We start from the raw sequence: 12,267 nt of genomic DNA on the forward strand, positions 1-12,267 counted from the left end.
CGTATTACCGTCTCCTTGTCATGAACGATAGTTGAAAGCGTCAGAAAGTTCGTTTAAGGTTCTACGTCCGAACGGAGAAAGTTTTTGCACAAAATGAGCCCGGATGCGGATAAGGAATCGTTTTCATCAAAATTGGGTCAAGGTTGTGTGCATGCATTAAACTGGAGCTGGGAAAAAGTGCTGGGGCTTAACTTTTCGCACACGCACTTTTTGCACTAGTCCATTGGTGAAAAAGATCCAATCTGTATGAGTCAGTCTGTATTATGTCCGTTGATCACCAACGATTACCTGATTTAGTCCCGATTTAGCAACGTTTTTACATATTCTAACTTTCACCTGAAGATCTGCCACCAATGACGAGTAGGCAAAAACTTTTGTGTTGTTTTCAGGGGTACCTAAACAGAGTTGACCCGGTAGGATTCGTAGAATACGTTGGAAACCACTTTGTCGCTCAGTTCAGGCGTGGGTGTGCACCGGATGCCGATAGTGGTCAGCCACGATGACAGCGACCGCAAGATGCTTGTAGGATTTAGCTTGATGGTTCTCTCGTGAACCTGACTAGTGATAACGATTTCCCAATCAGCTTCTGCTCACTCAATGAAAAGTCAAACGGTTTCCATTTGATTGGACTTGTATGAACTCCATTCAGGTCAATCATCCATCTGGATAAGCTCAGTGGTTCAACGTACCATACGGGTTGTGTTCATGAACCCGTTTGTAGTCACGCTTGTTGCTGACAAAACTTTCGGTGCGGTTCGAAAAACAACAGGTGCACTGGAGCGGGGACAGCAGTTCGACACAACACTGTGTGTGACCAGTAGTCGAATAATCCGAGGCTTCCTCGTCATAGAAACTATTAACGCCCCACTCCGGAGGCGCCGTATTGACACCAAGATTAAAGAGGAACGCATACTCGTACTGCCTTAGCTGTGGAATCAGTTATGCAATTTTTCCAAAAGTGATTATTTTACAAACTCATCCAGGCCGTTAGAAAAATAGCTACGGTGTTACACCTTTTGGAGTAGAGTCATCCTTTGGAGTGATTCCACCAAATCAAGAAATTCCAGATTTCTCCAAAACCCTTCCTTGTACGAACTCACTGATAGCATGCAAACCTTTGAAGTAGGGCAAGCTGAAAAAAGTGTGTGACACAGGGCAGATTGAAGTGAACTAAGCAGGGTAGTTGGGCAAGAAAGCATTCATGGTGCAGAGGCTGTCAGCTGCATACGTGTGAAACAGTGATTCTGGCTTCCACAATTCCGCTGGCCGGTACCCCGGAATTGGAAGGTTACGCGAAGCGTACTCGTATTGCCAACTGGTAAATCGAGGAAACCGTTTTTATTGGTGAAGAAATCGGAGGAACTCGTCCTTCAGAGGCAATAGGCTGGATTCACGTGCTTGACTGAGTGTCAATAAACACACGTGTCTATGGGATTCAAGCCAAGGAGACGGAAAACGCCAAGTTCAGCGGGGTTTGCTGATTACGGCTTTCATAGTCCCTCGCCAATGCATTTCTGATATGCTCATTTTCAGTGTGGTCAAACACGACAATTCGGGTCAACCTTGCGAAAAATGGTCCAGAAATATCTCTGCAACCTTATTTTGTGTGAAGGCATTTTATCAAGCCGCGTATGTTTTGCTAGTTCAATGAGGCTATCGCGTCATCTTATTTCGAAAAAATTGCAGCCACTATGTATCCTGTACATGGATTTCACTGAATAGATGTCCAGGGACAATAAATGCCAGTAAAGTGGTAGTCTTCCGAAGTTTGTGCTCAATCCATTGTTGTTTCATCATCATCATCATCATCATCATCATCTTCATCATCATCATCATCATCATCATCATCTTCATCATCATCATCATCATCATCATCATCTTCATCATCATCATCATCATCATCATCATCTTCATCATCATCATCATCATCATCATCATCTTCATCATCATCATCATCATCATCATCATCTTCATCATCATCATCATCATCATCATCATCTTCATCATCATCATCATCATCATCATCATCTTCATCATCATCATCATCATCATCATCATCTTCATCATCATCATCATCATCATCATCATCTTCATCATCATCATCATCATCATCATCATCACCATCATCATCATCATCATCATCATCATGTGAAGAAAAAAGTAAAAGCGGACGGTAAAGGACTTAGAGCTAGTTTACCACGATCATTTTGATGAGTCTACACCTCCAGGCACTGACAAGAAGAATGCCACTGACATCGATTTGCAGCCATAGGTTGCAGCATCCTTAGCCAGGCCCACTGGGGATCACGCGATCCCCACCCTGGAAGGCGACTGGCACGGACAGAACCCGTTTTTGACGTTCGATTGGCACACACAGTACAATTATTTGAGATCTTTGCTAAGGCGCTTCCTAGTGCACTGGTCACGATAATTTACAATTTGACGTTCGATTGGCACACACAGTACAATTATTTGAGATCTTTGCTAAGGCGCTTCCTAGTGCACTGGTCACGATTAATTTACAACACCCCACTAAACCTGACAGATAGTAGGATGTCAAAAACGTCTACGTGTAGCGCCCATCAGAATAATTATTCTAGAGTTATAGTGTTATTTCCTAGCTGCTGCAGTGTTTTGACGATCCTTGTCATCTACCAGTTGAAACTGATTGCTCATTTGACAGAGCACGCAGTCACAGGGGTGTTTTTGGGTCGTAGGAGAATTCTTACTTGTCCTCCTTTCATGCTGACTTCCATCTGCATGCACGTTTCTCAGGCAACAGTTCCGCCCCGACATTTGGCCCAAAAGTCATGGGAAGAACGGATGTGTAATTGTCTTACCAGTAACTGAAGCATCCTACCGGTGTACCTGCGAGCGTTCAGAGGGAATATATGAATGCAAGAATAGGTGGGGTAACAGAGCTTTCTTGGAATTTGAGAAAATGCTTATTTACTGATAAAGGGCCGGTTAATTCTGGCAACTGATGTGGGAGGAACTAAAAGGTGATTACATCTCATTGTACAGTATTTCAAAGAAACTCACACGCCCGTTTGGCTGAAACTGCGTGAACAAACGGTGGTTCGACAAATGTATTCCGAATATTTTTCTGCCGACAAATCTCACTTGTCTTCGAGGGATACACTCACGTGCAAATCAATTTGGTTTTCATGGGAGACTCAATTGAATCTCTCGTTTATGATGTCCTCCAGCTGAATGTGCTGCACACAGGCCGCCTCATGATTCAGTTGGCACGATATCACGGATATCGCAGCATATCTTCATAAAGGAAACTATTTCACTTGTGTTTATACGACATTGGTGCAAGCGTGAATTCCTACTGAAGAGAATGTTACGTCTTCGACCTCCGATTGTCTGGATTTGTTTACAGACGTTTCGTCACTGTTCGCGTCAGTGAGCTGTCGTGTCACGAGACGATGTCGATGAAAGTGAACTACCCTACACTGACGGTGACGCAAAATTCATACCCACCGTGGTTGGCGATGAAACGTTCACAATACAAAAGTGGAGCTCAGCTCACGACCTAACCAGTGTTTTACTGGCCATCCTCTCACCTCATTGGCTAGTGTGCAGTTTAATTCAGAAACCCTATGGTTTACCGATGCGGCACTCAAGTCTATGGGAAGTGGTTATTTCAGGAAATAGCTCCTCGTCATTGGTTCGCCTAAAGCGTTTTGACGGCCTGCCATGCAGTTGTTACCCTAAAGATATTACCCGGATTTATACGGCTCTCGGATCAGGTGCTCCGCCGTTTATCCAGGCAGTATGAACGAAATAGAAACGAAACGGAAAGGGCGAAACCGGTCGTTGGCTGTCGAGTTTTCAGCAACCTTATGAGTAGTGCATTACAGAAATGGAAATCTGTTTCTGCGCACACAAATCCGGCTTCCGTAGGCGGATGGTAATGGCCTTGGGAGATTTCCTTTTTTCTATAGAGGAGAATATCGGTAGCTCAGGTAGCGTAGATGGTCGTTGGCTTGTTCGCTGTGCACAACCACTAACCCACCGCTACGCATAACTACGCACTGATGATGTCACCTCGAATGGTGATGAAACGTTTGCAACCAAATTGCCCAGCTCAGCGAACAAGCCAGCGACCAGATTTCCTTCTCTAAATTTAATAATCCTTCCAATTTGTTGTACGTGCCTGACGAAATAAATCCGGACTATCGCTGAAAAATTGTGTTGTTATTTTCCATCTTTCACTTCTTTAGGGGAAAAGGCTGCTTTGTTTTCCAATTTCAATTGACTAGGCGTTTTAAAAACTCACACCATTCTTATTGGTTATGCGGTGTGTTGAGCTGATTGGCTACTGACGTGAAGGTAATCGGTGGTTGTTGAAACCAACATATGTGACATCATGAATTCTAAAGACATCATAAACGAAAGATTCAGATGAGTCTCTCGCAAAACCAAATTTGTCTGCATATGAGTGTATTTCACTGATTTCATGCAATTCGGGCTCAAGTGGAACATAAGGCTAACGGAAACTCGGGGACTGCGCCTACCTGATGAGCCCCAAGAAGGACGAAACAACAGATAAAATGGCGGAAAGAAACAACTCCAACTGGACTAAGGCGTACTTTTTCAAGCAGCGTTGGACGGTAAGATCCGTCAGCCCAAAATTTCCCATCTCTTCCTCTGGTATCGGTGTTACCTCAGCTACTCTTGAGCGGTGAGTAGCTTTTCGACACAAGGACAGTAAGTCGACAGAGTAGGTGTTGAATCCGTGAGGATATCAGTGGATTTTTTCGGGTGCAGAGATGATTGGGACCAAAAGGCTTACTTTATGTCCTTGTACACTTTTGACGCTATGCTACGCGTCACAGAACCATGACTTTTGGGCTGCCGGTTGCGGTTCTCAAGGTCAAAGCCAGAAGAGCATAAGCCGTCGTTTTATGATCGGTTGCACTAACCGAAAGCTTTCGCTGGCAAGACCTTCGTTGACTGGTCCTACTGAGACTCACATGAGATCTCCGATCCCCCAGTGCCTCTATATTTATGACTGGCCTGATTTTCTTCCCTCCACAGCCGCTCATCGGTCGCTTACAGCCGCTTACATCGATGATTTCAGCGGGCCAGTTAGGTCCAAGAAAGTCAGGTGCTGGTGAAGGGTAGGGGTTATAGAAAGTAAAAATAGCGCTATAAACCTTCATTTCAGTTTGTGGACAGTTTGTCTAGGAAGACACCTTCAGGAGGAAAGGCCTGAAGTACCAAGGGTGGGGCGAGTGCAGTGCACAATGAAAATACAGCAGATGCTGTGAGTAGACACACCCCAGTTATGTAAGGAAATCCACCCTTTCGCCTTGGCAAGTCGCCAGAGGTCACATAAAGAGATCCATCCAGAAGAGTCATCATGGCAATGCAAGGGTAATCAGAAAATTCACCTGTTCAAGAAACCGGACTACCAAGCCTAAAATTCTGAGAGTAACTGATTGATACGAAGCGGGGAGTTATAATCCAGAGCGAAGTAACCGATGTTTTTCGAAGAACTGGTCATGCGTTAAGCGAAATCAGCCTGTTTTCATATACTTCACGACATCAGTTTCTCTGTTACTCCAGCTGACAAGATAGTCAACGAGAAACCGATCATGACCCACAAGCTGGGTGGTATCAGCACACAGACCTGAATTCAGGCGGCTTTCTCAAAGAGCGACAACCGAGTATTTCTGTATAATCTACGAGACAGAACTTCGGACAAGTGTACAATGCTTCCCGTTAGAGATGGCAGACTTTCGCCAAATCAAGGTGACTTAACTAATGCGATAGCTCGTATTCTATCCAACAGGCTCGGAGACTGTACGCTGCAAACGATTTGTCACACGGTGATCGAATTCTTTCCTCGGATGAGCGGAAAAACATAAGACTTTAACATTACTGTTGCTGTAATTGGCAAACGCGGGGCTCAAAACTCAGTCAAAGTGGAATGTGAAGTGATCTTTGGGAAACGTTTGAAGACCAGTGCCAACTTTGTAGGGCACAGTCAGTCAGCAAAACTTGAAAACGTCGTGCCGATTGGTCACCATCTTACCAGATTCCATCAAGATGTAGCTACTCTGCGCTGTGAACTAGGTACCTGCCATTCTTGACACTACTTTCGTTGTAACGGCTCAACAGCGCTGGAAGAGGTTGTCAGCGCGATACTCAGATTTATGGCCGCTTCACTTATTTTTTACGAGATTATCTCAAGCAACAGACTTTTATCACACGACCTACTAGCATCTTTCAGCTTGAGTGTTGAATCAAGCAAGAAATAAATGTGTATCGAAGTTCCAACTTTCAATTTGTAGCACGAGAAACAAATACTTTGTGGGAGGGCACCGGGTAGCCCGAAAAATTTCCCGTGTAATTTCGCTTACATACCCCGGTCACGAAACCGGTCGCATTGAAAAGAGTAGCCAGGATCTTTCAAATTACATATGATTTACAGGAATATGGAGGTTGAATCAACGGTTGTTTGACTAGACCCCAGTGCTTACGAAGGTTTTGCAACGTTCCCGTAGCTTATTTTCATAAAGGAAACTACTCACAAGGTTGCTGAAAACTCTTCGACAGCCCACGACCGGTTTCGCCCTTCCAGTTCGGGCTCATCAGGTAGTCCCCGAGTTTCCGTTCTATGTTCTGCCCTGTTCTACTTGAACCCAAATTGGACTTTTATCGAGGAATAAACTCATTTGCAAATCAGTTTTCACGAGAGACTCAAGAGAATATCTCGTTTATGATATTCTTCAACTGAATGTGCTGCACTCAGGCCGCCTCATGATTCAGTCGGCACGATATTCGAGATATCGCAGTATATCTTCATACAAGAAACTACTCATAAGGTTGCTGAAAACTCTCACTTGAAATATTGTCATCGATGGTAGGTCTGAATGCATTCAATGAGGTGAGTACATGATTGACTAACGAGCGATAAGCCATGCGCACCGATGCGGTCATGGAACCTGACCTAACTGTCGAAGACCCACGGCAGCGGACAGCGGGGTTGGATAGACGATCCCATCCATATCGGTCGATTGATAAGCTCGCCTCTGTAGGACGGACGTAGGGTGGCAGTGTGAGGGCCGGGCCATGGCAAGTCGGCGTATTCTTGATATATCCTCACGCTGGTTTGATGGATTTTACAACGCGTTTCTCTGACCCCAGTCAATAATAACAAAAACGATGATGCGACCTAACGTGACGTGCAAGCTATGCAGCCGACTGAGATTATTAAACTTGGAGCACACGTGTGAAACTATAGATTTCGCACAGTCACGAAAACACAAGTATCCAACTTCAGGTAGAGAAAAGTCACAACGTTCTAGAAGGCTTTGATAAACAATCGGAGATCAGTGTGAATGTAATGTGCCAGTGTGCAAATTGGAAGAGATCTTGATGATTGGCTCTTCGTCTGTCCTAAAACTCGGCGAACGAGCTAATCTACTCGCTTGGCGTGACGCCGGATTCGTGTCAAAACAAGAACGTTGTCCACTGACCAAACCCTTCTTGAATGATGACTTCCCTGTCCCTTCAAAACTTATTTCAACTGATTGAAATGTTTCATCGGTTTAACTGAAGCACCATGCCTACGGGAACAGTTTAGGGGCTCACTACTAACTTTTCGGATTGTAAGACGTATCTCTACGGACCAACCATGAGCTAAACACTGCTATCCTAGGTTGGCTTAAACAGCTTTTCTGATCTGCCATTCAACCGCGAGTCCAACAGCACTTGTCGTGTTTTTCTCCATGTGACGTAGTGACCATGAAGAACCATATTCAGCCGAAACACCGGAAGAATTACCGTAAGATGATTGTGATTTCTATGGACGATAGCGGAATATCCGTTACAGCCTCTTGTGAAGGCGATATTCAAGTAGGCTGGGAATAGGCCTCGAATCACCGGTCATCCACTTGTGGTTTTCATGTCCTGTCGTGTGTTCATTAGGTTGATTCTGCTTTCATGGATGTTGAAAACACGGTTTCGCATGAATATACATGAGCGTGGACCAATCAAGCTTGCTAGATCGACGTTACCTAGAATGTAGTGGCCAGAGTTCAAGGGTATTTTGTTTCGTTCCAAAACTGTGTGAGGTTTGACAAATTATGGGATGTGTCTACGTTCACAAAGAATACACTAACGGAAACCTAGCGAACGAACGAATACTGTCATGGCTTCGCTCCCCAATGTCCTTAAGATGCGTCCTGATTTAAATCAACTCAAAAGGAGTTAAAAAAAATTGTTCGGGCACAATGCTACACAATGTGCACAACAAGTTCAATCTGTTTTCTATTTAAAGCTACCCACTCACTCTTGTTTGCCACAAAACGTGCGAGCTGGAATTGAAAGCTAGGGGTGGATCTTAAAAGTCATGGTACAGCCATGTCATCGTACAACCATGACATGCACAACTAACAAAGGCAACTCAACCAGTCAATAAAACCATTTCAGTCTCCGCTTAATGCTCAAGTCTTTCTGAGCACAGATCAATGTGGCTTCAAGGAAGTCCAGTCACTATTGAAGCGATATCGATTGGTCGACTCAAGTCCACCAACTCCGCTCAGAGCGTTACTCTGAAACCACCATGGTTCTATTGATCGGTCAACTTGTGTTTCAGTTTTATGCAAACGACTGCTACTAGCCCTGTAATTCATTTGGGTTTTATTCTACTTTACAATTGCTGTAGGAGATAAGATTGTACAAAGTGAATTTATCCAAAACGTTTGCCGTTACCGCTTAGTTCATACCGATCTGGGGATCACAGTGTTTTAAATTCAGAAAGGAATCGTTATTCAAGTAACAACTCAATCGAAACGACTTTGTCGCTTGAGCGAACTTATCACTTCAAAATGTTTATTCCTCGTTTTCTGTGTAATCAAACACCTGCTGAGCAATTACAAAATTAAAAAAGAAAAAAAACAAAAGTGAGCACAAATCTTTGTTTTTGCCAACTGCACATAAATTCGACTCGATTTTTCCGACTAGGAAGCAAATAGTTTTCCCTTGTAGTGCCTCTTTCAGCGTTATACAGTCTACACAACTTTACTTTAGTGACCCGTATCCCCGAAGACGGGCAAAAGTGAATCAAACTAACCTTCCAACTTAGGTTTTCGAGCTTCACGTTCGTCCGAATCATCCAATAAAGGCCGGCTTGTAAAAATTTCCACTGATCTTTCAAACTCAAATAACGAGATGACACAAGCAACAGTCTCTAGACTTCGTGAGTCCAACATCCACCTGGTTACAGTAAGCTGTCAAGTGAGTTTGAAACTCATGATCGATTTTTCTGGCTGACCTTGAAATCCACTGGATAATGGCTTGCCATGAAAAATAAGGTTATTCAGGATGCATTTCGTCGTTTCAAATAACAGACAATCGACTGAGGCGGTTGCAGTATTCGCGCAAGAGGAGAATGCCTGCGCCCGCCTCCACTACACAATAGTCCGAGCTCATGACCGCACCAGAAAAATGTGTATAAGGCGGGTTTTACAGTGGTCTAAGGAACTACGACCCATCCTTCCAATTCCCCAGGAGGGGACAAACTTTTCAGAGCCGACGACGCGTCCTCAAAAGAGGACATAAGGCCACTGGCACAGATTTATTAACTGACTTGGACAAATTGTCACAAACACAGTGATGAACTCTCTCACTTGACCTCACACGCAGGCTAAAGGAGAAGAGCATGCAGTGTCACCTCGGCTAAACAGTGCAGCTAACCAATTCTACTACCAATTTGAATCGGGTTATGTTGCTATGTAGACCAGGAAATATGATGCTAATGCTGATAATTTGATAATTTCATCGTTTTCTATTTACAGTGTGGTAGTCTGAACCGTTGCTACGATGTGGAAAAGCCCATACAGAAGTCTAGATTGAAACGACCGGTCAAATTCTATAACTGTACACAAAATACCGTTTGAGAGAGCAGGTGTTTGGTGCAGCGTCTCTGTAAGCCACATCAGCAGATTGTCAGGTCATCACCTGACTGTTTCAGCTCACACACTTTTAGTTGACCGTCTGTGCACCCGTTTTTGGCGAATGACTTGGGCCTAACTCACCGGAATACCGATGACATCGTGTTGCTCCACAACAGTGAGTTTAGCGACAGGAAACCAGCCTGAGCAATCCGTAACCTCAGTTAGCTTTTCCGCTGGAACTGACCACATTGGAGAAGTAGTAACCAGCCTGTCAGATGCCCAGTGCTCGAATCCCAGGAAGGGATAGGGTAGGCATTATTGATGAGCTGTAAGAATGAAACGGGAGCCATTGCTTCCCAGCTTTGATGTGGTTTAAGACAAGATGAGGACTGCTAAACCTACTACTCATTAACCACTTTTGATCTGGCCGGCTTTCACTACCAATATAGCTTGTCTACAGTCAGCTGTGGTCGGGAACACCCTTAGGAAATTTCGAAAAAAATTTCCCTCAGGGTGACTGTGTATCTGATGGGGTGGACTAGAAAACGACCATCCAAGCAGGCGTGCAAAGACGTGATGCGTCTTGTCACTGCAAGACAAACAAACCAGTGGGAAAACCCTGCTTCCCTAGTGCACCCTCAACCACATACAGGTGCACTCGCATTAGTAGAATCGTCGTTCTGGGTCATCAGCATACACACCAGTACACCTGCTAAACGTAACCAAACGGAACCGAGGTTGGTTTCACCTGCTCATGAGCAACTGCCCGGCATTTTCATCCTAAGGAAGACAACATCAGTAGTAGTGTGGTTGGGCAAATGTTGCCCGATTATCAGTTATGACCTTGACGGTGCGTTAATGGACAGGCCCTGGTAACACTTGAATGGTGCGCCATACTAGTGGAGGTATGGCATTACTCTGGAACTGAAAAGAAGAGACGGATCGATAGCAAGCCAGTTACAAGTACCAGCACACAGTGTCGCCATCGTAATTATGCCGACGGACTTCCGCAGTTTTAAAATGGTGGCTTACCAAGAAATGCTTACCATACACTTCCACCGACCACTTCAAAGTAGGTTGTCGTGTGCTTTCGCGTCTTTTTAGGATGATAACAACCAGATACATGTTCAAATCCTCGTAAAAACGTGTAGTCCGTTTCCATGATGATATTTTGTCGTTCGCTTTACAGCCGGCTCCCCGCGAATGTGAGACTACTGGTCAGCGCCCGCGTTTAGACGTCTCGGTCATCCTGAGACGTGGATATCATGACCTGTCTGTTAATCTGAAGAAGAAGCGTCAGCTGTAGCCACCCTTCCGGTGCCTAACTGCCATGCCACCCGAAGGAAGCACGAGGGCTGGGATACTGCCAGGTTGCCCAAGCCTAGACAGGGGAAGTCGAGTGGCGGGGGTCGGATTCGAACCGCGGACCTTCAGGTTAGTAATCCGCGCTCTAACCACTTCGGCCATCTGAATCAGATATGACTTCAAACTTCAAAGTTTTAGACTCTTCTGCGCCTTTCTTCACTGCGCATGCCAATCTGTGCATCTGATGCACTACCTAGTTGAAGAAATACGCACTACCGATCGACAACTACCTTGATCTGACTAGCGAGGTATATTCAAAGATGTAACGCGTGGACAAACTCAGAAAGACCCCATACACGAGCGGGCTCGCTGGAAAGGGTGCGAAGAGAGGAATTACGAAGATTCGGATTGCTAAATGCCGCCCCTACTTCACTGCCTTCATGTCGGAGGACAGGCCGACAAGGAACACAACAACTTTCGTGCGAACAAATGAGTGCAAAAGTTACTGGGGGTCTCACAGTAGTTAAAGTGCACTTTCGACCTTGATCCAGGCCGTCTGATCGAACTTGGGTGAGCACAATCATCGTCGACCGTTGCTGAATCGATTGATAGCTTCAACGTGTAATCAGAAGCTGGCTTTTCTGGGCCGGATGCTTGACAGCTTCGCTGCTAGGATTTTGGTGGGGTGCGAGTGTGGCTAGGTTTCAGGAATTCCGGGAGCATTTTCAGGAATCTGATCTTCTTGATACAATCTCAGTGAGGCCAACAGCTTCGCCACTCATCTAACCGCTGGGGCCAGTTTTGTCCATGAGTCATGTCATACACCGACTCGATTGAATTCCGGATAACTGGCACTGGGCTTCATGATCGAGCGAAGAATATGCAACTAAGTGCATATTGACTGATCCCAGTTCTATTTGAATCAGAATCAGTCAGTAATGTACTGTAGCTGAAAAAAAAGCTCAGGAATATTAACGGTAGCGCCCAGTTAAACTGGTTTCATTTTTCTGAAATGTGGACCAGTTTCTAAGGCTCTACGGGTCAC

General features: G+C 44.9%; 1 protein-coding gene across 1 annotated transcript in view; it reads left to right on the forward strand.

Moving 5' to 3' along the window:
- The window catches only part of T265_09961 (hypothetical protein), a gene marked incomplete at both ends in the record, with an annotated part of 31,849 nt that extends 20,626 nt beyond the window's left edge, over nucleotides 1-11,223 (forward strand). Inside the window, one exon of the mRNA XM_009176195.1 lies at nucleotides 11,107-11,223. Coding sequence (XP_009174459.1) covers nucleotides 11,107-11,223 — 117 coding nt within the window. The remainder of the gene's footprint in view (nucleotides 1-11,106) is intronic.
- Nucleotides 11,224-12,267: the final 1,044 nt, after the last annotated feature.

Source organism: Opisthorchis viverrini, assembly GCF_000715545.1.
Source record: "Opisthorchis viverrini unplaced genomic scaffold opera_v5_320, whole genome shotgun sequence".
Classification (NCBI taxonomy): domain Eukaryota; kingdom Metazoa; phylum Platyhelminthes; class Trematoda; order Opisthorchiida; family Opisthorchiidae; genus Opisthorchis; species Opisthorchis viverrini.